The sequence below is a fragment of the Macaca thibetana genome, chromosome 15, assembly GCF_024542745.1.
Source record: "Macaca thibetana thibetana isolate TM-01 chromosome 15, ASM2454274v1, whole genome shotgun sequence".
In the NCBI taxonomy this organism is placed as follows: Eukaryota; Metazoa; Chordata; class Mammalia; order Primates; family Cercopithecidae; genus Macaca; species Macaca thibetana.
In genome coordinates, this window is record NC_065592.1 from 729087 (window position 1) to 753181 (window position 24095).

The 24095-nt window shown below is 60.0% G+C and overlaps 1 protein-coding gene across 4 annotated transcripts in view; it reads right to left on the reverse strand.

Annotated features, from left to right (window-relative positions):
- The window catches only part of VAV2 (vav guanine nucleotide exchange factor 2), a 232748-nt gene extending 212095 nt beyond the window's left edge, over positions 1 to 20653 (reverse strand). For 3 of the 4 annotated variants that reach the window (XM_050759861.1, XM_050759859.1, XM_050759860.1), the window contains exon 1: positions 20356 to 20613. In XM_050759861.1, coding sequence (XP_050615818.1) covers positions 20356 to 20559 — 204 coding nt within the window. In that variant the 5' untranslated portion in view covers positions 20560 to 20613. Of the gene's footprint in view, positions 1 to 20355 lie in introns of all 4 variants that reach the window. The other variant, XM_050759858.1, reaches the window with a different exon arrangement.
- Positions 20654 to 24095: the final 3442 nt, after the last annotated feature.

Genomic DNA, 24095 nt, shown 5'->3' on the forward strand with positions numbered 1-24095 from the left:
GCGGCCACATGTTCTAGGCCAATGACTCTCTAGCCTACAAACCGTCCTGGCCAGACCCACGGCCCACCCACACACAGAGGGGCAGCCCAGCAGCCGGCCCACCCCTCCCAGGCCACCAGACAGCAATGCCAGAGAAAGGCTGGGGGGCCCCCACCACTCCACGGGGGAGGCGAGTCGTGACTGTGACACTGGCCTCCTGCCCAGGCCACCCATTTCACGCTGCAAAGGACAACCATGGCCAGCGTGTGGAGGCTGCCGACATGCTGGGCCAAGGCCGGTGCGGGAAGGAGCAGGGCGGGACGGGGGCCCCAGGAGCCGGTCCAGGGTGTGGTCTGAGCCAGTCATGAGTCCTCAGCTGTCAACAAAATCCACAGCCTGGGGCCACCCACAGCACCCGGGTCCTGACTCACGATGGGGAGGCAGCCAGGGCTTCCCCCAACAGAAAGGGCAACTCCTGGTCCAACGGCATCCCTACAGAGTGCACAGACCTCTGCAGGCAAAAAAGCCTCCTGGGACTGTGGATCCCCTTGGTCACTTCAAAGGGCAGGAAACAACCTTGAGAAAGTGGACAGCACGGCCCGGATTCACCAGAGACGCAGACAGGTGTCTTCCGCCCCAGGTCACACAGCGCAGATGCAGACCGAGCCCCGGTTCCTGTCCCCAAAAGCCATTCTGAATCACCCATAGCCACACACACCCACACACACATCGAAGTCCCGAGAATTCATGCTGCCAAGAAGTCGCCGCACAGATCAGCCACCCCATAAAACACACACATGACTGCTTCGAAAGGTGAGGTTTATGGCCCGGATTTATTGACTCGGTTATTCACTCCCAGATAAGGCATCTGTCCTCACGGGCACCCCCCTCGGCTCCCGCTAACTAAACAGTCAGGAATTGCTGGGTACCCGTCCGTCCGAGGCTTCTCTAAGAACATCTCCAGGCTGGCAGCCCAGGCGCCCCGATGCTGGGGTGGGGCAGGGCAGGGGTCGGGGAGGTTCCAGGAACACACTGCATCATTAGCTAATGTAGAAAGATGGAGATTCACCCAAAGAAAACAGCAGAAAACCCAAGTCATTATTAAAAGCAGACATCGTCCCTGCCGCTGGCTCCTGCAGACACATGTAGCCAAGGGGCGGCCCGCCTCCTGCAAGCCTGAGCCGCCCTGAGAAACATCTCCTTAAGAAACAGCAGAAGAGGGAATGTATCACCCAGAGCACGGAGCACAGACAGCTGGAGTTGTCCGCAGGGCCTCCCTCAAGAGTCATCACACGTGCAGATCCGAAAGCAGCGGCGGCTTTTGCTAGTCACTCCAGCGAGGGGGACCTGACTGCAGACACCTGCCCAAACCCTCCTCCCACCCACTCCTGGAGGTATCAGGCAGAAATGACGGCCGCATTCTACAGATGAGGCAACCAAGGCCCAGGCATCATGCAAGTGGCCCAAGATCTCATGTGCCCACTGGACCCATCTTCCTTCTTCACTTCACCTGAGTTAGGCACTGGCTACTCGCACGATGAGGGGTCTCTCACAAGTCCGTGGAGAAGCTCCCCATCACCACCTTGAAGATGCCAAGGGAAGAGTGGGAGGCGGAGGAGGCGGGCACTGCGGAAGCCGTTGCCTGGCTCACCAACCAGCCTCCCTCCTGCAGAGAGAAGGCAACAGTGAGGAATCCCCAGGGCGCCCTGCCTTGGTACCCTGAGTCAGCGGGCAGTGAAGACCCAGTGCCACGGAGGGCCCAAGGAAGGCCCATGGGCACAGGGGATCTGGACAAGCTCCCCTGTCTGCACACAGATGCAGAAACCTCAATGCCACCATCTGTCCAGCATCCGCCCCGCCTGGGTGAGCGCTTAGCACGCCTGCATCCTCACACCCACTCCGCGCAGGAAAACTGGTGCTGTACCATGAAACTCAGAGTTCAGAAATTTGTCAAAGTCCCACGACCACGAAAGAACAGGCTTCTGGTGTATATGGTAACATCAGCCGCCCTCCCATGCCCCCCGGGCGGGACTGGAGAGTTCTCCTGTCACCCCGGCATCCTTATGCCGCTGGCCTCTGGCCCTGACCCTGGACGTGGGCCCTCCCCGGACGGCCATCTGCAAAGGGCAGCGGTACAGAAGACCACCCCCAGAGAGGAAGACGACCCAAAGAAGCCAGGGCGGACGAGCTGACAGCGCCCAACCCACGCAAGCCCTACAGAGAAGGACGATGAGCTCACAATAGCACAACGCGCTCCCTGCCAATTCCAGTGATCAAAGTGGTGGGTGAGGAACCCCAGACACCCCGCACAAGGGTGACGCCCTTGCCCTTTGTCCCTGGGACACTGCCAGTGTGCGGCTGGTGAGACGCCTACCCACCCATCAACAGAAAGGACGCCTGCGTGTCCCTAAAGAGGAAGACGAAATGCGGGGCCCCCCCCAGGCCTTGGGATAAGCATCGAATTCCCACTCAGCTGACTGCTGGGAAAGAACCACCGGGCAGAAAAACAACACGGCAATTCAGGAGGGAAATGAGGATGCGGAAGCAGGATCCAGCAGGTCAGAGTCCTGACCTCAGATCACCAGGCCAGGAAGGTGGAGGCTGGGGTGTTGTGAACCTGTTCCAGAACGTTCCCTTCACGCTCACCTGGTGCACTCCGATCGCCGTGCAGGGCTCAGCTAAAAGGCCACTTCCTCCAGGAAGCCCCAGACCCTGCCCCACCCAGGCAGAAATGATGGTCCCATTCTACAGATGAGGCAGCCAAGGCCCAGGCATCATGCAAGTGGCCCAAGATCTCATGTGCCCACTGGACCCATCTTCCTTCTTCACTTCACCTGAGTTAGGCACTGGCTACTCGCACGATGAGGGGTCTCTCACAAGTCCGTGGAGAAGCTCCCCATCACCACCTTGAAGATGCCAAGGGAAGAGTGGGAGGCACTGGGTAAGCCTGTGGAAGGATGACCCCGGATGACCTGGGCCCAGCACCTCCTCACACTCCCTCTGCACTGCCCCTGCGGTATCTGCCTGTGTCCTCCTGGGCCGTGAGCAGGGCTGCCTGTCTGCCCAGAGCCAGGCACAGGCTAGGGGTAAGTAAACGCTTGCTGGGTAGGTGAATACCCAGGCCCACTGCAACTCCGGCTCCCTTGCACAAGGGCCTAGACAGGGAGGTGGCCCCAGAATGGCCCACAGTGCCCCTCCAACCTCCAGCCTCCCCTTAAGGCAGCCACTCGCCAGATGGGAGTGAACGTCCGGGGAGGTGACCAGGGCACAGGGCAGCAGTGGTCACATCGGCAGCGGCCTCCATGTGCTGCCTGCTTTTGTGCTAGGCTAAGAACACACCTGCACCCCGTGTCGGGTATGACCACTCCACATCCACCTGGAGGACAGGGAGTGCACCACCTCCCTACTGTGTAAATGGGTAAACTGAGGCTCAGAAAGGTGGAGCAAGTTGCCCAAGGGCAAACATGAGCAAGCTACAGTTTCCGGGCTGGACTTGGAAACAGCTCCCTTAACATGGTCCTCTTCCTCACTGGGCTATTCACCCACTCAGAAAATCCACACACTCCCTGTACCTTGTGCCCTGCGCCCAGCACTGCGCTGTGGACAGACAGGTCACACCCTGCGCCCAGCACTGCGCTGTGGACAGATAGATCACACCCTGCGCCCAGCACTGCGCCACAGACAGACAGGTCACGCCCTGCGCCCACCACTGCGTCACAGACAGACAGGTCACGCCCTGCACCCAGCACTGTGCCATGGACAGACAGGTCATGCCCTGCACCCAGCACTGCGCCCAGCACTGCGCCATGGACAGACAGGTCACGCCCTGCGCACTGCACTGTGCTGTGGACAGACAGGTCACACCCTGCGCCCAGCACTGCGCCACAGACAGACAGGTCACGCCCTGCGCCCACCACTGCGTCACAGACAGACAGGTCACGCCCTGCACCCAGCACTGTGCCATGGACAGACAGGTCATGCCCTGCACCCAGCACTGCGCCCAGCACTGTGCCATGGACAGACAGGTCACGCCCTGCGCACTGCACTGTGCTGTGGACAGACAGGTCACACCTTGCGCCCAGCACTGCACCGTGGACAGACAGGTCACACCTTGCGCCCAGCACTGCACCATGGACAGACAGGTCACGCCCTGCACCCAGCACTGCGCCCAGCACTGCACCGTGGACAGACAGGTCACGCCCTGCACCCAGCACTGCGCCCAGCACTGCACCGTGGACAGACAGGTCACGCCCTGCACCCAGCACTGCACCGTGGACAGACAGGTCACGCCCTGCACCCAGCACTGCGCCCAGCACTGCACCGTGGACAGACAGGTCACACCTTGCGCCCAGCACTGCACCATGGACAGACAGGTCACGCCCTGCACCCAGCACTGCGCCCAGCACTGCACCGTGGACAGACAGGTCACGCCCTGCACCCAGCACTGCGCCCAGCACTGCACCGTGGACAGACAGGTCACGCCCTGCACCCAGCACTGCGCCCAGCACTGCACCGTGGACAGACAGGTCAGCACACAAGGCTTCTGCTTCCAGGACTTCCAGACAGGACACTCACTTTTCTGACTGGCCCCCGAAGTCTTCCAAGAACCTCCAGGCTCTCAGGCCAACAGTTTCCCTCAAGGTCTGTACCTTGTGGTACTGTGGGGAGCAGGCCTCACCCACCCTCCTGCAAGGCGTTCGTTGTGATTCATGCCCCTGACAGAACCCAGCGTCTGTCATGGCCCAGAGCGGGTGTGATCCACCTCAAGGCCCTTTTTCCAGCCTTTTCCTGCTGACGCCAACCAAGGCAGGTGAAAGCACCAACAGACCGTTCCATAGAATGAAGGTAATGAAGGTCTCGTTTCATCAACTCCTACCCCGAGGCAGAACCCATCCCCTTACTAGGAGCGGCGGGCACCCCAACCTGCCCCAGCACCCCTCCATGTCCCTGGCCTCCCTCACCAGAAGCCAGGAGGGCTGGATACAAACCCACATCCTCGCTCAGCGCTCAGTGGGCCAAGCCTGTCGCCCACAGCGGCAACCTGCTGGGTCAATGTTATCTGCCTCTCTCCTTCCCTACCCGGCCTCCCACACTTGGCTCACCTCCCACCTCAGGGTCTGTTTCTGGGGGACGCAGCCTCAGAGCCTTACAAAACAGGATTAAATAAAACCTGTCAACCCTGGGCAAAGACTGTCACTCACATGAACCCCTCAACTCTGTCGCCCAGGCTGGAGTGCAGCGGCGGGATCTCCGCTCACTACAAGCTCCGCCTCTCCTGGCCTCACCCTCGATGGGGGAGGAGACAGTGAGAGCCTAGACTGGAGCCCGAGTAAGGAGATGGGCTCTGCCTCCGGGTGGGAGTTGATGAAATGAGACCTTCATTCCCCACAAGGGAGAGGCTATGTTAATTGTGGTAAAGTACACATAACACAAACCTTACTGTTAGTGACATTTAGTGTAATACATTCACAATACCATGAACCCTCCACACTATGGAGTTGCAGAACTTTTTCACGCCCCCAAACAGACCCCCAGGCCCGTGGGCACTCTCCCCAGCGCCTTCTCCTGGCAGCCGCGCCATCTGCGTTCTGTTCTGCGACAGGAGCTGCTATTCTGGACATTTTAAAGGAATCACACAGGACTTGTCTTTCAGGCCTGGCTTCCTCCCCTTAGCATCACGTTTTCCAGGTTCATCCACATATATCCCACTGCATGGATGGACTCCGAGTGAATGCCCCACTCATCCACTGAGGAAGTCATTATTTTTATCCCCATCCTACAGAGAAGGAAACTGAGGCTCCAGGAAGGTCAAGCTCAAAACACACAGTGTCAGCAGCTCCAGGACTCCAGCCCTAGGTCCTAACCACACTGCGCTGTGCCTGGACGCCCCAGGGATGAAGGGTGTGCCTCTCCTACAGCCAGGGACTCCGGCCAGAGGGGAGCGACAGTGCAGCGAGACTGAGGTGCCGGGAGTCGCGGAGCCCAGCCGGCCCAGCTCCAGGCCCAGGCCACGCCCAGCTGCCCTGCCCCAAGCCTGTCTCCTTCCAGCTCTGGAATGAAAACAGATAAAACCAAGAGGGATTTCAGGCAGAGTGAGGCCCCCCCAGCATCCCACGAGCACCTCCGGCATCCAATGGGTGCCTGGTGTCCGTCTGAGGAGCAGCCCAGCCGTTGTACATGGAACAGCTCAGATCTGAAGGGGATCTTGGCTTTCACCAAAATGACTGTGGGATCGTTTCTCTCTCCTGTCCCAGCAGAAAGATGAGCTGGGGCCTGGGGGAAGGAGGCACAGATGGCCCAGTCACAGGGGGCAGGAGGGTCTCAGGATGTGGCGCTCATGAGCATGAGGGACCAGAACCTTCCGCCACCCCAGGGGTCCTGGGACACAGAATGTTGCTAGACAAGGATTGCCTAGGCATCTTGTGCACCGGGGACACGTGGCAACGGCCCTGGGGCCAGTCACCCTCCATGCATGACAGCTGTCACTCACCCAGGCAAATGACATGACAGGCGGTCCATCTCCATCCATGACAGCTGTCACTCACCCAGCACCTCTCGTTCCTGACAACAGTCGGAGGTGGGACACTGGAGCTGCAGGCAAGTGTCCAGAGCTCACCCCTCAACACGCAGCCTGCAGCCCCTGCCGGACGCCAACCACAGACACACCGGAGGACAGAATAAGGCAGAAAAACCAAAACATAGGCCTCAAACCTGGGGGAGTAGCCAAGGTCAAGGGGGCAGTGCCTGAGTCAGGAAGGCCACACCAAGTCCAGGTGGCTCAGTGCCTCGGGCCTCTGCCCCTCAGCTGGCAAAGGGGATGGATTGTCCACCTGCCCTGGGGCACGCAGCTCCCACGCCCCCTGCCTCTGGAGATGTCCTACGTGTATGAGACAAACGTGACAATCCAAGAAATGTAGCTGAAAACTGGACGTGTGTCCAAACCCAGGGGCGGGGAGGTACACGGCATTCGAAGGTGAGGCCAGGAGAGGCAGGGCTGGGTAGGGCTGGAGAAACTGCCCTCCCTGGACCGCCGGCCAGAGGATGCTGGTCCCAGGGTCCCCTAGGAGGATCTCACTGCCACCTCCTCCACTGGGGGGTTGGGGGACCCCCTCCTACTCGAGCCACGGCAGAAAGGATCCCCCTGTGGAAGGATGACCCTGGAGGCAGCCAACACAGCATTTTTTAAAGTCCCTGACAACAGATGACAGACAGGCACCCCCTCCCCACCCCATGCAGATTTCCAAGAACACAGGGCTCGGAGGCCTTGAGGAAACTTGGAGACAGGCTCCTTAATCCCGGGAAGGCCACGGCCGACAAGCACCTGGTGGGGAACGGAAAGATACCGTGTTTTCGCGCTGCCTTTGAAACCAAAAGTACAAAACAAATCAACAGAAATATTGATGACTTCAAGGCCAAGCTGGCCCAGGGGGACAAGGAGTGGGTCTGTTAAAATGATTTTTCTTCATCCTTATACAAACTCTTTAAAGACTGACAAATGAGCCGGGCACGGTGGCTCACGCCTGTAATCCCAGCACTGTGGGAGGCCGAGGCGGGCGGATCACAAGGTCAGGAGATCGAAACCATCCCGGCTAACACAGTGAAACCCCGTCTCTACTAAAAATACAAAAAATTAGCCGGGCGCGGTGGCTCACGCCTGTAATCCCAGCACTGTGGGAGGCCGAGGCGGGCGGATCACAAGGTCAGGAGATCGAGACCATCCTGGCTAACACTTCAACCCTGTCTCTACTAAAAATACAAAAAATTAGCCGGGCGTGGTGGTGGGCACCTGTAGTCCCAGCTACTCGGGAGGCTGAGGCAGGACAATGGCGTAAACCCAGGAGGCGGAGCTTGCAGTGAGCCGAGATCGTGCCACTGCACTCCAGCCCGGGCGACAGAGCAAGACTCCGTCTTAAAAAAGAAAAAAAGACTGACAAATGAACCCCACAAAACAGAAACACGTGTTTCTAGCAGCATCAGGATTGCAAAACCTGCAGCTGCCACGCGCCGGGAGACCTAACTCAGGGGCACGGCCGCTCAGTCTGGCCCGAAATTCAAGCTCCCACTGCCCAGACCATCCCCTCCGCGGCCCTGTATTTGTTATTCTTGTTTATCTTTTGGATTCAGAAGGCAAACAGTGTCCGCAGTGCCAGGCAAAGAGTCCTTCAGAGCACAAAGCTTCAGGGGACCAAAAACCGGGCACCTGAGCATGGGGCTTGCCCCGGTGAAGAACGGGGCTCATCAGAGCTGATGGGGGCAGGGTGGGGGAGTTTGCTGGGTTTAGGGTCTCCTCCAGCCAGCTCCTGACCCCAGTGTCTGCAGGTCTGCAGGTCCCGGAGCACCCACCCCAGAGGTGTTAAGTGAGCACGTGGGGAGGGGCACCAAGGCTTCAGAAGAGCTTCTGTGCCAGGGGTGGGGGCGTCGGAGAGGTGAGCTCATGGCTCCACCCTGCAGGGGTGGGGGGACACGTCAGCCGAGCACTTCCCACTTGCCAGGCACCAGGCTGAGGGCCGCGTCCTCAGCCAACCCCTGGGAGGGGCTCCTAAAATAGCCCCTTTGACAGAGGAGGATACAGGGCCCAGAGAGGCGCCATGGGACAGCCACAAGGTGCCGAGGTAGGATCTGAAAGCGGGTGTCAGAGGCTCAACGCTGTGCCGTCTCCACCCTGGGAATGTGTCGGCCGCCCAATGCCCAAGCACACACGAGGCCAGGCTCGGAGATGGGTCCCCAGGCAGGGGCTGCATGAGGACAGCTGGGCTCCCAGGGCAGCAGGAAGGAGCGGACGCCGCAGCCGTCCGGAACTCGGACAAAGGATGTTGACAGGGCAGGAGGATGAGCCAATGGAGACTTCCTGCAGCAGAGACGCAGAGCCCGGAGCCATGGCCACCGGCGGGACAGGCAGCAGCCTGGCACTGACCCGGGCCCAGGCACGCCTCCGGCCATGTTCCAGAGCCCCACCACTGACCTGTGGCCCACGAGAACCTCCTGCTGTCAGCCTGCTGACTTTGTCAGGGCCTCACGCTCCCCAGCAGGCCCCAGCTGAACTCACTCAGCTGAAACAGCATTCGGGGAGCACAGGTGCTAGTGGTAAGGGGAAGGCGGCGCCAGCTGCACACACCACCGCCTTGCCACCTCGTCAGGGAGCCTGCCGGAGTCACCTGAAGGCGGCCCTGCCTCCTGCCTGCCTTCTCTCTCATCTGAAAGTACCATCTTCCTCTCTCAGTTCATCCTTATTCTGCCCCTTCCAAAAAGCCAGCAACACAAGCACAGGGCTTCTGCCTCTGCTGCCCAATGCCACAAGCTGGTGCGCGGCAAGCAGAGTGCAGTGGAGGACAGCTGGGCCGCCGGCCACCCGGGAGCAGGAGGAGCAGGAGGCCGGGAGCCGTGTGGCCAGAGGGCAGAGCCAGTCAGCCCTGGGGCCGTCTCTGGACTCAGGCACCTGGTTTTCTGTCTCCCAACCTCCCACCAACCCAACGGGCCATTTTGCTGGTGGAGGGGGGTGCTCCAGAGGCAAATGGTGCTCCAGAGGCAAGAGACCTGCACGGCCTGGCACGAGGCCTCGGCCCCCACACAGCTGTGTGATCTCAGACTGGCCCATCACCTGTCCCCTCCTTCATCCATTAACCGGGGCAGAGCGGCCCCCACCTGGTGCTGCGCAGGGTCTTCCGAGGACCAGGGGAGGTGCCAGTGCTGGTCCTGAAACCCGTCCAGAATAGAGAAAGGGCGTGTGTCAGGGCAGAGGGGCCCTGGCAACAAGATCTTTCCCCAGGACACTAGGGTGCTGCCCCCAACTCTGACACCACAGAGGTTGATCACCACCCAGCTGCCCCGCCAGCCGTGGGGCACGGCCACCTCTCTGGAACCTTCTATCACGCATCTCCCTGGGTCTCAGACTCATCACTGCTGCAGGGAAACACCATCCCCTGCAAGGCGGAGGGAAGGACACCAAGCAGGTGGCCCGGTGCCAGCCAGGTCGAGCTCTGCAGTGAGCGGCGGCCGCTGCCTTATGTGTCTAATCATCAGAGCTGCTGACATGCAGCGTCCTCTGTCCCAACTGCTGCTGGAACATGGATTTCAGAAACTGCAACACCCCTTCCAGCAATGATCCAGGATGAAGCAGTGCGGCGGCACCTGCAGCCTGTGGCCACACAGAACCCTCTCTGCGGAACAACCACCTGTCTCCAACCCTTAGCTACCAAGAGCCATCTACTTTTCAGAGCATCTCAAGTACCACCTCCTCCAGGAAGCTTTCCACCATCACCCTGCCCCCAGGGATCTAAATACCGCATTTGCTATGGACTGGCACAGCCTGCTGTTGACCCTGCCAACGGCAAAGCCTGCACGTGCCCCGCCTTCTACCCAGTCCAACCCAGGAGGCCCTGCGGGGAAGCAGGAGATGGGGTGAGGCCCCTTCTTCAGCGTCCCACGTCGCCGGCAGGTTCCTCCTCACCCATGGTCCTCATGTGACTATTAACAGCTCCCTTCCCCATCTCAGACTTAGGTGTGGCAGGACCATCTGGCTCACCTGATTCTGCTTGCCCCAGAATGCCTCCTTCTGCAGACAGGCGCTAGTGACCACGACCGCACCCCACTACACCAGTGCGGTGTCCAGGTGCCCCCAGCAGCGTGCCCAGGGCTTCAGCTTCCACTTGGCAGCCAGAGGGGAGGGGAGGAGAGGTGGGTGGTAAGGCAGCAGCCCCAGGAGGAGAGCCGCTCCCTCAGGCCGCCCGCTGCACCCAGCTCTGATGCTGAGGGAGGGCAGGCAGCGGGCGAGGGCCGGTGCCCTTCACTGGGAGTGAGCCGCCAGGCTCGGGGTGAGGGTGCCATGTCCTGAGGCTCAGTGGGGCCTGCCGTGGGGTAGAAACTGTGCTGGGTGCCAGGCACACACTTTGTGCATCAAATCTTTCCAAGAGTCTGCAAGGTGGCCACGGTCATCCCATTTCAGACAACGAGGCTGAGCTCGAGGGACACGGCCACCATTAAGATGCTAAGTGTGGCCGGGCGCGGTGGCTCAAGCCTGTAATCCCAGCACTTTGGGAGGCCGAGACGGGCAGATCACGAGGTCAGGAGATCGAGACCATCCTGGCTAACCCGGTGAAACCCCGTCTCTACTAAAAAATACAAAAAACTAGCCGGGCGCGGTGGCGGGCGCCTGTAGTCCCAGCTACTCCGGAGGCTGAGGCCGGAGAATGGCGTAAACCCAGGAGGCGGAGCTTGCAATGAGCTGGGATCTGGCCACTGCACTCCAGCCCCGGCGACAGAGCGAGACTCCGTCTCAAAAAAAAAAAAAAAAAAAAATGCTAAGTGTGGCCGAGCAGGCCAGTGTGGTCCCCACTGCCGCCCCTTCGGGCCACTCATCGTGTCTCCAAGCATTTCCAGTGATCTCTTTCTGGCAGTGTCATTCCAGACATGAGGAGCCCGGCCTCCATCAGGAAAATGGGGCTGAGAGCTAAGTCCCCTCTAGACTGCCCAAGGGTGGGGGCTGGGGTCATGGCGGCGCTCAGTCCGCTTCCCGGCACAAGGGCCTGGGAGAAAGCTCCGCTCTTACTGATCGCTTCCTGTTTGACCAGCCCCTGCCAAAAGCTTTAGATACAAATGGAACAGTAAACACAACAAACGGTGCGACTTAGAAGGGGAAAGTCCAGGAGACCAAGAGCCCTTGTCAGGGGGCCCGAGCAGGCCTGGGGGCAGGAAAGGTTTCCCAGGACAGGCCTCTAAGCAGACGGCAGCAGCGAGCCAGGCAAGAGGGTTCCCCTTCAAGGAACTGCAGGGGAAAGGCCCTGAACTGGGAGGCACAGGAAGGCAGTCAGCGTGCCTGAAGCTGGGGCACGGAAGGCCAGGGAGACTCGGTGGGGGTGACACCAGGCAGGGGGGGTGCCTCCAGGGTAGCAGCGCCAAACCATGGGTGGCTGCAGCACACGTGGCCGCAGACGAGGCTGGTGGGGCAGGAGGCCGAAAGAGGGGCACGTGGGACTGGGCACAGCAGACTCTAGCTAGCGGGGCAGGAGGCTGCAAGAGGGACACCTGGGATAGGGTGCGGCAGACCAGGCTGGCAGGGCAGGAGACGGCAAGAGGGGACCTAGGACAGGGTGTGGCAGACTCTGGCTGGCGGGGCGGGAGGCCGAAAGAGGGGACCTAGGACTGGGCGCGGCAGACTCTGGCTGGCGGGGCGGGAGGCCGAAAGAGGGGACCTAGGACTGGGCGCGGCAGACTCTGGCTGCCGCTTGGTTTTAGAGGGCCCGCCGCCTGGTTTTGGAGGGCCCACTGCCTGATTTTGTACATCCTGCAAGCCAAGAAAGGTTTTTATGTTTTTGTTGTGTTTTTTGTTTGTTTGTTTTTGAGATGGAGTCTTGCTTTGTCCCCCAGGCTGGAATGCAGTGGCGCAATCTCCGCTCACTGCAAGCTCTGCCTCCCGGGTTCATGCCATTCTCCTGCCTCAGCCTCCCGAGTAGCTGGGACTACAGGTGCCCGCCACCACGCCCGGCTAATTTTTTGTATTTTTTTTAGTAGAGACGGGGTTTCACCGTGTTAGCCAGGATGGTCTCGATCTCCTGACCTCGTGATGCGCTCGCCTTGGCCTCCCAAAGTGCTGGGATTACAGGCTTGAGCCACCGCGCCCTGCCAAGGTTTTTATGTTTTTCAATGGTTGAGCAGGTTGGTGGGGGAAGCATAAGAATAATATTTCATGATATGTGAAAATGATATACATTTCAAATTTCATTCTACAAAAATAAATTTCATGGGAGCATCGCCACACTCCTCCGTTTACAGACCACCCAGGGCTGCTGTCGTGCTGCAAGGGCAGACCTGCATAGTCGTGACAGAGACCGTCTGGCTCACAAAACCTAAAATATTTACCATCCAGCCCTGCACCGAAACATCTGCCGCCGCCTGCTCTAGGAGAGGGACAGCAATGGCTGGGCTGGGACACTGGGAGAGAAGAAGGTGACTCCAGAGGCAGTCAGGAGGGAGGCCTGCTGGGGCCTCAGCTGGGGGCTCAGGTCTGGGCATCTGCGTAAAGCCAGGCTCTTCCACACTGGCCCCACCGGATTGCCAACGCTGTCCCTGTCCTGGGAATCCCACCCCTCAAACTGGGAAGCCACAGCCCACAGACGTGGCCTGGACACAGGGACGAACATGTGTCCTCACAAGTCACCTCAAAAGAGGGCACCACGCTGCCCACCACCCAGGCCAGAACCCAGTGTCCTTCCAGGAAGGCCAGAAAGATTTCCTCCAGGGGGGAGACATCCTCATGACCTGGGCCTCAGAGCAAGAAAAGGCTCCACAGAGGCACGGGGGTGGGCCGGACGCTCACCCACGCCAGACCCCCAACAAGGTCCTGCCTCCAGAAGTCCACCGCCCTGAAGCCAGGGCCCCGACCCATCTCCAAGGCCCGGCCCAAACCGCAGGCAGACGCAGATCACTCTCACAGCAGCCTCCACGCCTCACACCCAGCATTCCTCCCGGTCTCATCCTGCCCCACACCAAAGCCAGGGTTTTTGCAATCACAACACTCGGCAGAAATCTCTTATCTTCGCCAATGTCAGGTTATGCCCTCCTTGCGGCCTGGGGTCCTTCCTGCTGACCCCAGGCCTGAGCCTGGGATCCTGCTCAACATAGCCTTCAAGTCCCACTCCCGGTGAGTCCCTGTCACTAACAGCCAGGGCTCCCACCCCACCCCACCCCACCCCACCCCATGCTCCCGGGCTCCTGCCCAGCGGGAATGCCAATGCTTGCAAGATGAAAGTTTCTCACCCTCATTTTCATTATTATCCCTCCAAGGAGCCTTTTCAGATATTTTTCCTAATCTCCCTCCCTGCATGAAATTTTAATACTGCAGAAGCACTGTTTCTGTGGGTTTTTTGTTTTGTTTTGTTTTATTGAGACGGAGTCTCGCTCTGTAGCCCAGGCTGGAATGCAGTGGCGCGATCTCAGCTCACTGCAACCTCCGCCTCCCAGGTTCAAGCGATCCTCCTGCCTCAGCCTCCCAAGTAGCTGGAATTACAAGTGTGCACCACCACACCCGGCTAATTTTTTGTATTGTTAGTAGAGATGGGGTTTCACCATGTTGGCCAGGCTGGTCTCAAACTCCTGACCTCAGGTGATCTGCCTGCCTCGGCCTCCCAAACTGCTGCGATTAACAGAGTAATTTAAACACAACATCACCCGCAATGGGGCACATCCAAGCCTCGTGCCAACTGCTAGGAGGAAGCAGGAAGGATGCAGCACGGAGGCTGAGCTAGGCCCCTATAGGTGCATGGCCTGACCCTGCTGATGGGGGAACATTCTATAACCAAAGGAGGCTGTAACCTTCCAAAAAGTCAAGGTCATGAACATCAAAGAAAGGCTGAGGAACGGGCCCAGGTTGACAGAGGGGGACACAGCCACTGGCAGCCCAGGGCCCTAAAGCTGTTCTATGCCGTGAAGGGCATTTGCTGGGACAATTGTGGAGAAGCAGACGGGTCACGGATTGCTGTTGTTGGCTGGATGGGGATGGCGGTGCTGTGGTTACAGAGGAGCATGACCTTGTTTGTGGGAAACGCACTGATGCTTTTGGGTTGCGGGGCATTGAGCCCCATACTTCCCCTCAAATGGTTCAAGTTACCTGTGCTGTACTTGTAACTTTCCTACGACTGAGATATTTTCAAATTTTTTTAGAAAATACAATCTATCCCCTGAAAAAGAAAAGGCGTCCCTGTCTGCCTCACAGCCAGCATTCCCTCCCCTGCTCCTGGCAGCCCTGTGTTTTGGACCCCGGCTACACCAGCCAGGCCCCTTCTGCTGCCACCGGGAGCCCTTCGGGTATTTCCCTGTCGCTTTCCAGTTACCGAGCTCCTCATCAACATCCACTGGGGCCCTTGCGCGACGAGAAGCCTCACGAGAGCGGGGACAGCCCCAGCCTGTTGTCCTCCCTCCCCTCACAGGCACAAAGCCCGCGTGGCATGTGGCAGGGTTTTATTATTATTTATTTATTTATTTATTGTTTAATTATATATATTTTATTTATTTATTTATTTATTATTCCTCTAATGAACGCACAAGGTTCTGAAGGACCCAGAGAGGAGCAAGCCCAGCCATGGCCCTGCCTTGGAAGGGCTCAGACCCAGAAGGGGGGCAGTCACACAAAGGTGCTCCAGACACACTCGGTCCCTCGTTAGGATCGAGGTCCCTCGTTACACTCTCCAGCTGTCCAGCTGCTGAGTGTTGCAGAACGAGCAGCAAGGGTACTGTGTAATGAAACAAAAAGCGGAGAGGACGAGGCCAGAGAGACCCCAGAACAGTGAAGGAGCGAGACGGAGGTTCGAAGCGCGTGCAGGACAGGGTGGGAAGAGGGTGAAACCCAAGGAGGCTGCCAAGGGGAGGCAGCCCCGATACCAGCGCTCCTACAGGAAGAACCAGGCTAGAAGGAGAGGTGGTCTTCCAGCAAGCGCACAGCTCATGATGGCACACATCAAAAAGGCCCTGGAGGGGGGTGCCAAAAACATTGCCAGGCTGGCGTGTCTGGGAAGAGGCAGGGAGCACAGGGAGTTGAGGCGGAGGTTGGGGACAGACTCTGGCAGGCCCGGGGCCAAGCCTTTGCGTGGTGTCCCGGCAATGGCTGCCTGATCTGTTTTACGGGGAAGAGGCTACCAGGGCGATGTGGGCAAGTCAGAGACTGTGCGGGTGGTGCCCTCAGGGTGCAATCTGCAGATGCTGGCACAGGCAACCTCGGGACCTCCCAACCGAAGCTGCTCCAGACATACCCAGTCTCTTGTTAGGGTCAGCAGATTGTGGCCATACCCAATTAGTTTAATTAAACCCATGGGGCTTCCAGGCACTTTGGATAAAAAATAAAATAAAATAGGCCGGGCGCGGTGGCTCAAGCCTGTAATCCCAGCACTTTGGGAGGCCGAGACGGGCGGATCACGAGGTCGGGAGATCGAGACCATCCTGGTTAACACGGTGAAACCCCGTCTCTACTAAAAAATACAAAAAACTAGCCGGGCGAGGTGGCGGGCGCCTGTAGTCCCAGCTACTCGGGAAGCTGAGGCAGGAGAATGGCGTAAACCCGGGAGGCGGAGCTTGCAGTGAGCTGAGATCCGGCCACTGCACTCCAGCCTGGGTGACAGAGCGAGACTCCGTCTCAAAAAAAAAATAAAATAAAATAAAATAAAATAAAATAAAATAAAGCAGACCCTGCCAGCTTCAGAAGAAATGACCAGGTGGGCAACTGGGATCTCTGTGACCACCTCCTAGCACCCGGTTCTGCGCACAGCAGATGCTGTATAAATGCACATTGCTATGATGATCCATTAGGGCAAATAACCCAGCCTAGATTAAACTCAAAGTGGGAGGGGCGCTCCAAGTCCTCTGAAAATAGGATGTCACCATGAGAGGCCAGGGGCAATTCTGGAAGGAGGGAACATTATAGAGGCCTCCAGGCTAGACGGCCCCATATGCCATGACTAGCAGGGAGGTGGGAGACACCCCAGCACGTGCCCTCGAGGGACCCTGCAACTCACTAGCCAGGGATCACAGGCACCCACCCCCCATCCCAGCCACCCCTTGAAAACAGACACACACCATGACAACCCAAGAACGAGGCCAGGGACATCTCTCAGAAAGTCCGCAAGACAGCAAGCCAGCTTAGGAAGGTCTGCAGTCATCATTTATTTAAACAGTCTTGGGAGGGAGACTGCAATCCCTATGTTGGTTTTGCCACTTACCGACCTGGGCAGGAGGGGTGGCGTGGTGAGGCGTCACTCAAGCTCTCTGAACCTTGATGGCCTCACCTATTAAACACAGGCGGCAACCCCCACCTAAGGTTGTGCTTAGGCCACAGCAGGGCAGGTAAGAAAGGGCAGATGTGATTTTTCTATGACCCAACCACCAAGGGTGGAGATGACCTCTTCCCCCTCCCATCCCCACCCCTTAAGAAATATCAGTTTCAGCCAGGCGCGGGGGCTCACGTCTGTAATCCCAGCACTTTGGGAGGCTGCGGTGAGCAGATCACGAGGTCACGAGTTCGAGATCAGCCTGGCCAACACAGTGAAACCCCATCTCTACTAAAAATACAAAAAATAGCTGGGCATGGGTGGGGCGCTGTGGTTCACGCCTGTAATCCCAACACTTTGGGAGGCCGAGGCGGGCGGATCACGAGGTCAGGAGTTCGAGATCTGTCTGGCCAACATAGTGAAACATTGTCTCTACTAAAAATACAAAAAATAGCTGGGTGTGGGCCAGGCACGGTGGCTCACGTCTGTAATCCCAACACTTTGGGAGCTGAGGCAGGTGGATCACGAGGTCAGGAGTTCGAGACCAGCCTGGCCAACATGGTGAAACCCCATCTCTACCAAAAATACAAAATTAGCTGAGTGAGGTGGCACATGCCTGTAATCCCAACACTTTGGGAAGCCGACGTGGGTGGATCACCTGAGGTCAGAAGTTCGAGACCAGCCTGACCAACATAGAGAAACCCCATCTCTACCAAAAACACAAAATTAGCTGAGTGAGGTGGCACATGCCTGTAATCCCAGCTACTCAGGAGGCTGACACAGAAGAATCACTTGAACCTGGGAGGCGGAGATTGTGGTGAGCTGAGATAGCGCCATTGCATTCCAGCCTGGGCAACAAGAGTGAAACTCCATCTCAAAAAAATATATATATATACAAAAAATTAGCCAAGCATGGTGGCAAGCGCCTGTAATCCCAGCTACTCAGGAGGCTGAAGCAGGAGAATTGCTTGAATCCGAGGTGGAGGTTGCAGTGAGCTGAGACTGCGCCACTGCACGCCTGCCTGGTCAACAGAGCGAGACTCCATTTCAAATAATAATAATAATAATAATAATAATAGCTGGGCATGGTGGCACGTGCCTGCAGTCCCAGCTACTCAGGAGGCTGAGGCAAGAGAATCACTTGAACCCAGGAGGTGGAGGTTGTAGTGAGCCGACATTGCACCGCTGCACTCCAGCCTGGGCGACAGAGCAAGACTTCATCTCCAAAAAGAAAAAAAAAAAAGTGAGTTTCCCAGATAACAACCACCAGCCATACAGAGAAATGAAGTCCTTCTCCCAGCTCCTGTGGGAGCCAGATGCAGTAAAGGGGTTTCTCCACGTGTGAACATACAGATGGGGCCGTCATAGCCAACGTGAGGGTTAAGGGAGCGCCTGCAGCCATCCCTGTGCAGGCAACAGCCGTACAAAGGCGGCCCACCCTCCACGGGACAGAGGAGTGGAGGGCAAGGTCAGCCTCAGCTACACGGGACCATACATGCCAGTGTCCAGGTGATGGTCATTTCATGGGCACTGTGCTAAGGGTGTGCCTTCTGTGCCTGCCCTTAGCAAATCCTCACAGCATGGCTAAGAGGGGACTGCTATGACTGTTCTCATGACACAGATGGGGAAACTGAGGCTCTGGAGGTCATTGCCTACCTGGGAGGGGACAGTGCCAGGATTCAATCAGAGCAGAGAGCCACACAGATACACACCCATGTGGTCCTCCTACCGCCCAGGCCCCTACACATCCTCCACCTACCCAGCAGCAGGGCACTTACGACACCCCTCCACCAGTCTGGCAGCAGGGCCCCTACACACCCCTTCACCGGCTGGGCAGCGGGACCCCCAGATGCCCCTCCACCGGCCCAGCAGCAAGGCTCAAGAGGCCTGTATCGGGGTTCATATTGCTGCCTGGCCAATGGCTCCAGAGACCCCAGGAAGTCTCTGGCTTGAACTTCCAGTGCAAAGGCTGAGCCAAGCCACCTGCCACAGCCAGGGCCCCCTCTTCTTCCCATCTTCCCAAACCACAGCTGGGGAGGGGCAGCCCGGAGACCCAGCAAGTCCACAACGCAAGGTTGGGTTCCTCCCAAGCCTCCTCTGTGCTGACCCAGCTGCCCTGCCTCTGCCCTGAGCCCCAGCCTGCAAGCAGCCGGAAATCCTGCCCGAGCAAGTCAGCCTGGGCAGCCCCTGGAACTCACATCAAAGGCAGCCGCCTCGGTTCAAGGCCCAGCCCTGCTCCCCCACAGCTATCCTTCTCCTCAGTTTCTCCAGCCATAAAATGGAGTCCAGACTTCCCAGTCCCCGTGGGGCTCTGAGAACAGATCTGGGGAAGCCCGCTGCTGCGGTGACCGCCACCTGCACCTGACCACTGACACCCTGCGGGAAGAAGGGCTGACTCCCAGGGAGGCTCCTGAGGGCTCCTACTAAGCCGGTCCAGGCGGTGCTGGGTAATAATTACCCAGTGGGAAGGCGGCCCCTTCCCCTCAGGGCTTGCCTTTGTCAGCGCCCCCCCAACCCAGCAGAGAAGGGCCCGGTCTCCTAGGAAACGCAGTCACCACCAAAGGGCAGAAGCCTCGGCAGCCCAGCCTGGAATCGCTAGTGACTCACTCTCCCTCCTTCCCAGGAACCACGTCCTAAGTCCCACTGGTGAATGATCCCTCTCCACATGGAGTTGCCACTGCGCGCCGTGACGGGCTGCTGAGCTGGCTGAAAGGTGGCGCCTCGTTGGTGCTGGTTGGACCCGGCTGGCACCCCCTCTGCCTCCCCCGACCTCTTCTAAGCTGCTCCCAGTAAGGATTCCGCGACCCCCGGAGAAGAGGATGGAAGCCTCCATTCTGCTTAAGTCTTAGCCAAGTTCCCTTTAAGAGGCCAAGAAAAGCAGCTCCATTCGGCGGGGCAGGCATTTTACTGCCTGGCCCCGCGGCCGCACGCGTGTCTCCGCCGCGACAAAGGCCACACTCAGCGCCCGAAGGAGGGGTGGGGGTGTTAGGAAAGCGATGGGGGCCAGGACCGGCGCCAAGTGGCCCTGGGAATCCTCGAGGCGGATCAACCCGGGCCCGGGTCCTGGAAGAGGCGGAGGCCGGCGAGGGGGCGGTGCCCGGGGCGAACCCAGCTCCCTCCGGCCCCGAGGACTCCCGCCCCGCGCCCCTCCCGGGCCCTCCAGCCGCGCCCCGGGCCGGCACAGCGACCGCGCCCGCTCTTCCACGGGCGTCCGGCCAGCAGGCGCGAGGCCCGAGGATGCGACCCACGACGCTTACACCCGGCTCGGCAGGCTCCCTGGGGACTGAGGGGCCACTCGCAGGGCCCCGCAGAGCAAGCGCAGCGCGGGAGCCTCCCCCATCCCAGGCGGCGCAGACCGCGGAACCGCCGCACCGGAGCAGTGGCCGGGGACTGGGGGGACGGCAGCGCGACCCAGGCTGGAGGGACTTTGGCCAACTTCGCGCCTCCTGAGGTCGCAGCTCGGAGGGCCGGGGCGCGCCCTCCCGTCGCCCGCCCGCGTCCCAGAGCACGGCCGCCCCAGCCAGGGCGCCTGGGCCGCCGCCGCTGCGACCTCCGCGTTCCGTCCGCGCGTCGGGCAGCGCGAACGCCGGAGCCCTGAGGCCCTCCCGCCGCGCCGGGCGCTCACCTGGGACATCTGCGGCCGGAAGTTGATGTCCTTGAGGTCGATGGAGCCGGGGGAGAGGTTGTGCAGCAGCTGGCACAGGAGGACCCCGTCGCGCAGCGCCTGCGCCAGGTCGAAGACCACGGCCGAGGGCCACACCACCCGGTGGTTGGGCGGCAGGACCTTGCAGTCGATGAGCCAGCGGCCGCACTGCCGCCACTGCTCCATGGCGCCCGCGGGCCCGACCGGCTCAGGGCAGCGCTTGAGCCAAAGTGCAGCGGCCGCGGGGCATCCCGCCCGCGCGCGCGGGGCTCAGGACCGGGGCGGGGCTTCGCGCGGGCTGCCCCAGGTCCCCCGCTGCGCCGCCGCGCGTCCCCTCCTCTTCCTCCTCCTCTTCCTAGGGCTCCTCTCTGGCCGCCGCTCCCGCCCACGTGCGGCCGCGGGGCGGGCAATGGGCAGCGCGCCGGATCTCCCCGCTTCACACACGCAAGTGCCCGCGGGCCCCGGGCCGGGCTCCACGCAGCCAGTCGCCGCAGCGCTCCCCCATTCGCGCCGCCGGACGCCGCATTCTGCGCTCCGGGCGCCCCGCGGCCGCCGCCGCTCCTGCCCCGCCCGAGACAAAGGCCCGGTGGGGTCGCTCGCTCCGCGCGTCCCGGGCCTGGGCCGTCCGCGTCGCCGCCGCTTTGTTCGCCCCGCCCGCAGTCCTCACGCCCGGCGCTGCGACTCAACAACTCCGCGGCTCTGCGGCTCCGGGGCGCTGGGGGCGCAGGGGGCGCGGCCACGGCCGGGCGGGGCAGGGGCGGGGCCGAAGCGCTCGTCTGGCACCTCCCCGCGTCCCAAGCACCGCCCCCGCCCCCGCCCCCCCACTTCCTGCCCCGTACCGCCCGCGAAAGTTGCGGTGGGCGGGGGTTGAGGCGAAGGCCCGGGTCCCGGCGACTTTCTCCGAGGGCGCTCGGACTTTGGGGAACCCTTCTCCATGGGGGAGCGACCTCGCCCTTGGAGTGATGGCCGGGCGTCCCTCCTGGGTGTCTTTGGGCCTCCGTGGAGGGCAGGAGGTGGTCCCTGTCGCGCTGGGCGCCCTTGCATGGCCGTTCGGAAATCTCAGACTCGGGAGGGGGCACCGGGCTGGGCCGAAGCTTCCTGAGCCCCCTTGGCCCATCAAGCCGCCCCAGCGGGATACCCGAGGCTGAGGCCGAAGGCGCACGGACCAGGACTCCCAGAGCCCTCTTCCTGTCCTCCGCCCTGGCCGGGGGCCCACAGGAAGACCCCCCGACGCTGCATAAAGGCCAGGATTCCCCAGCTTTGGGCCCAGAGTCCTGGCCACTCGCAGCTGCCCAGCGGGCAGTTCCTGGCGTCCAGGACGGAATGCGTGACAGAAGTGAGGGCAGGAAGGTGCTCTCCGGCCCAGGGTCGCAGCCGGCCCCCATGCTGATCCGCCCTGATCTCCCTTCTGGGCCCCACCCTGGGTGGTGGGGGCGCGTTCTGTCCAGCTGGCAACGTGTGACGGTGGGAGGGGCTTCAAGGACAAACAGATTCTGCAATTGAAATTATATGGATCCTGGCTCAGCTGCCAGGAACCGCGGGTGTTCACTGCTGATTCACTGGGGGACCCCGGGCAAGTCCAAGCCCTTCTCTGAGACTAGCTCAGCCCCGGAGGCTGGGGTGCAGTTTCTGAGGGCTCCCACCCTGGACTCCGGTGGAATCCTGGGCCTGTACGAGCTGGGGCAGCACTGGGCAGCCCCCGGACCCCTTACCCCTTGGCTTCCTTGTGCAGGGGCCGGAACAGGGGGATGCGAGGAGGGAGCCCAGAGAGGGTCCCCTGGGCCCAGGGCCTCCGATGGGGCTTCTGTCCTGGAAATTAGCCTCTGCAGAGAGTCAGATTCGCCCCTTCTCCACTTGAAGTGGAAGCAGGGGGTCCCCGCTTAGGGTCTGGCCTGCAGCGGTAAACTCAGGCCAGGTGACAGGTGAGCCGGCGGCTCCCGTCTCTTGCCCTTCCCCGAGGAAGCAGCAGTGGGCACCTTTAGGGCAAGGGGGAGAGCCTTGCTCACCGGAGGAAGATGGGGCAGCAGATTGGACCCATCAGCATCTCCCTGAGAAATCAGAAAGCCAGGAGTGAAACCTAAGCCGGCCCCTCCGGCCCCATCTGAGAGCCTGCGCTGATGCCTCCTCCTGCAAAGCCTCGACCCCTCGGCTCTAGAGTGGGGAGATACCGCTCCCGCCGGACTTGCTTGTGAAGAATGGACGGATAAATTATCCAGAGGCTTCCCACCGTGGTGGGACAGAAAGGGCTGAGAGAGGAATAACTACCCACTCTCCCAAGCCCTCGCCTGGAGCACGGGGCATTGATGCACTAAATGTCTCTTTCCCCAGATGGCTCCCTCAGCAAGAAGGGGGCCTCTGTCCTCACTGTCATTGGCCTACCTGCTCTGGCCAAGAGGACCGGCCAGGTCTAGGACCCAAGCAGCTGCCCGCCAATAATGCCATGGGTACCTGCTGCCCCCTGGTGGTGCTGTCACCACCAGGCACCTGGCTGCACCCAGGAGGGGCTGCACAGAAAATCTGGGGTTGACCCTGGAGAAGACCCAAGTCAGGAGACACAGACCTCACCACAGTGGCCCTGAGCCACTCAGGCCTCCCTGGTTTCCAGGTCCTGATCTGCATTATGGGGACATTCACCGGCCCTGTGCACCTCCCAGAATCCTTGGAGGCTCTGAGGGCAGGATGGATGTGATTCAATGAATAAAAGCTTGGTGGGGCTTTTACAGCAGCTCATGCCTGTAATCCCAGCACTTTGGGAGGCTCAGGCAGGCAGATGGATTGAGTCTAGGAGTTCAAGACCAGCCTGGGCAACACAGTGGGGCCCTGTCTCAAAAATAAAACAGAAGGTAAAGAAAACAGGGCAGGAGCTCCCTTTGTAATCTTTAGTGTGGGTGTAATGAGCAGGTTGAGATTGTGTGGACCCAAGGCACATGCTGGGAAGACTAATAGAGAGGACACTGTTCCAGAAAATCCTACTACCATCCAGTCTGCTTGGACTCAGGGCTGTTCGCCAGGACTGCCTGCTGCACACCTCCAGGGGGCGAGAGTCCCATCACACCTTGGAGATGGGCTCCAGGGGAAGCTGCTTACACAGACTGCCAGTGAGCAGCTGCCAGTCCAGCCGAGTAGATGAAACCAGGAAGTGAGAAGTGCCAGCACGGGCCACATACCCCAAGTATGGGGGAGGGTCACAGGTGGTGGAGGAGGGCACGAGGCAGGGCACCCCCAGGGAGGGGACAGCAAAGCTTCCAGGAGAAACTGAGGTTTGAGTTGACAACCAGGGATTGATCACGGTTGCAGTGACTAGGAGAGGGTGACATGGATGGAGGGACAAGCACGGGAGAACTACGTCTGCCTGGAGTGGGGCTTGGGCAGGAGTTGATTTTTAAACCACAAAGGAATTGACCGTCACCATGATCTCAGGCATTGAACAATAAACCGCAGTGTCCTCCTGAGCACCTGTCTCATCGTCCCCGGCAGCTATGCAGGCAGCAAGTCCCAGCAGTTCACCTTTGTGTTCTGTCCAGCATCTGCCTCCTCCTGGTCCACCCCCACCAAGCCCCAGGCCCCCTCTCCTTGGACCTGCTTCCACCCTTCCACCTGTCATCCGTAGCCAGCAAGGACCCAGTCAGCCCTCAGTGACACCCTGTCTCTCTTCCGCACAGATGGGCACCCTCTGGGCTCCCACCTCACTGAAGGTAAAATCTAGCAAATCACTGTAACTG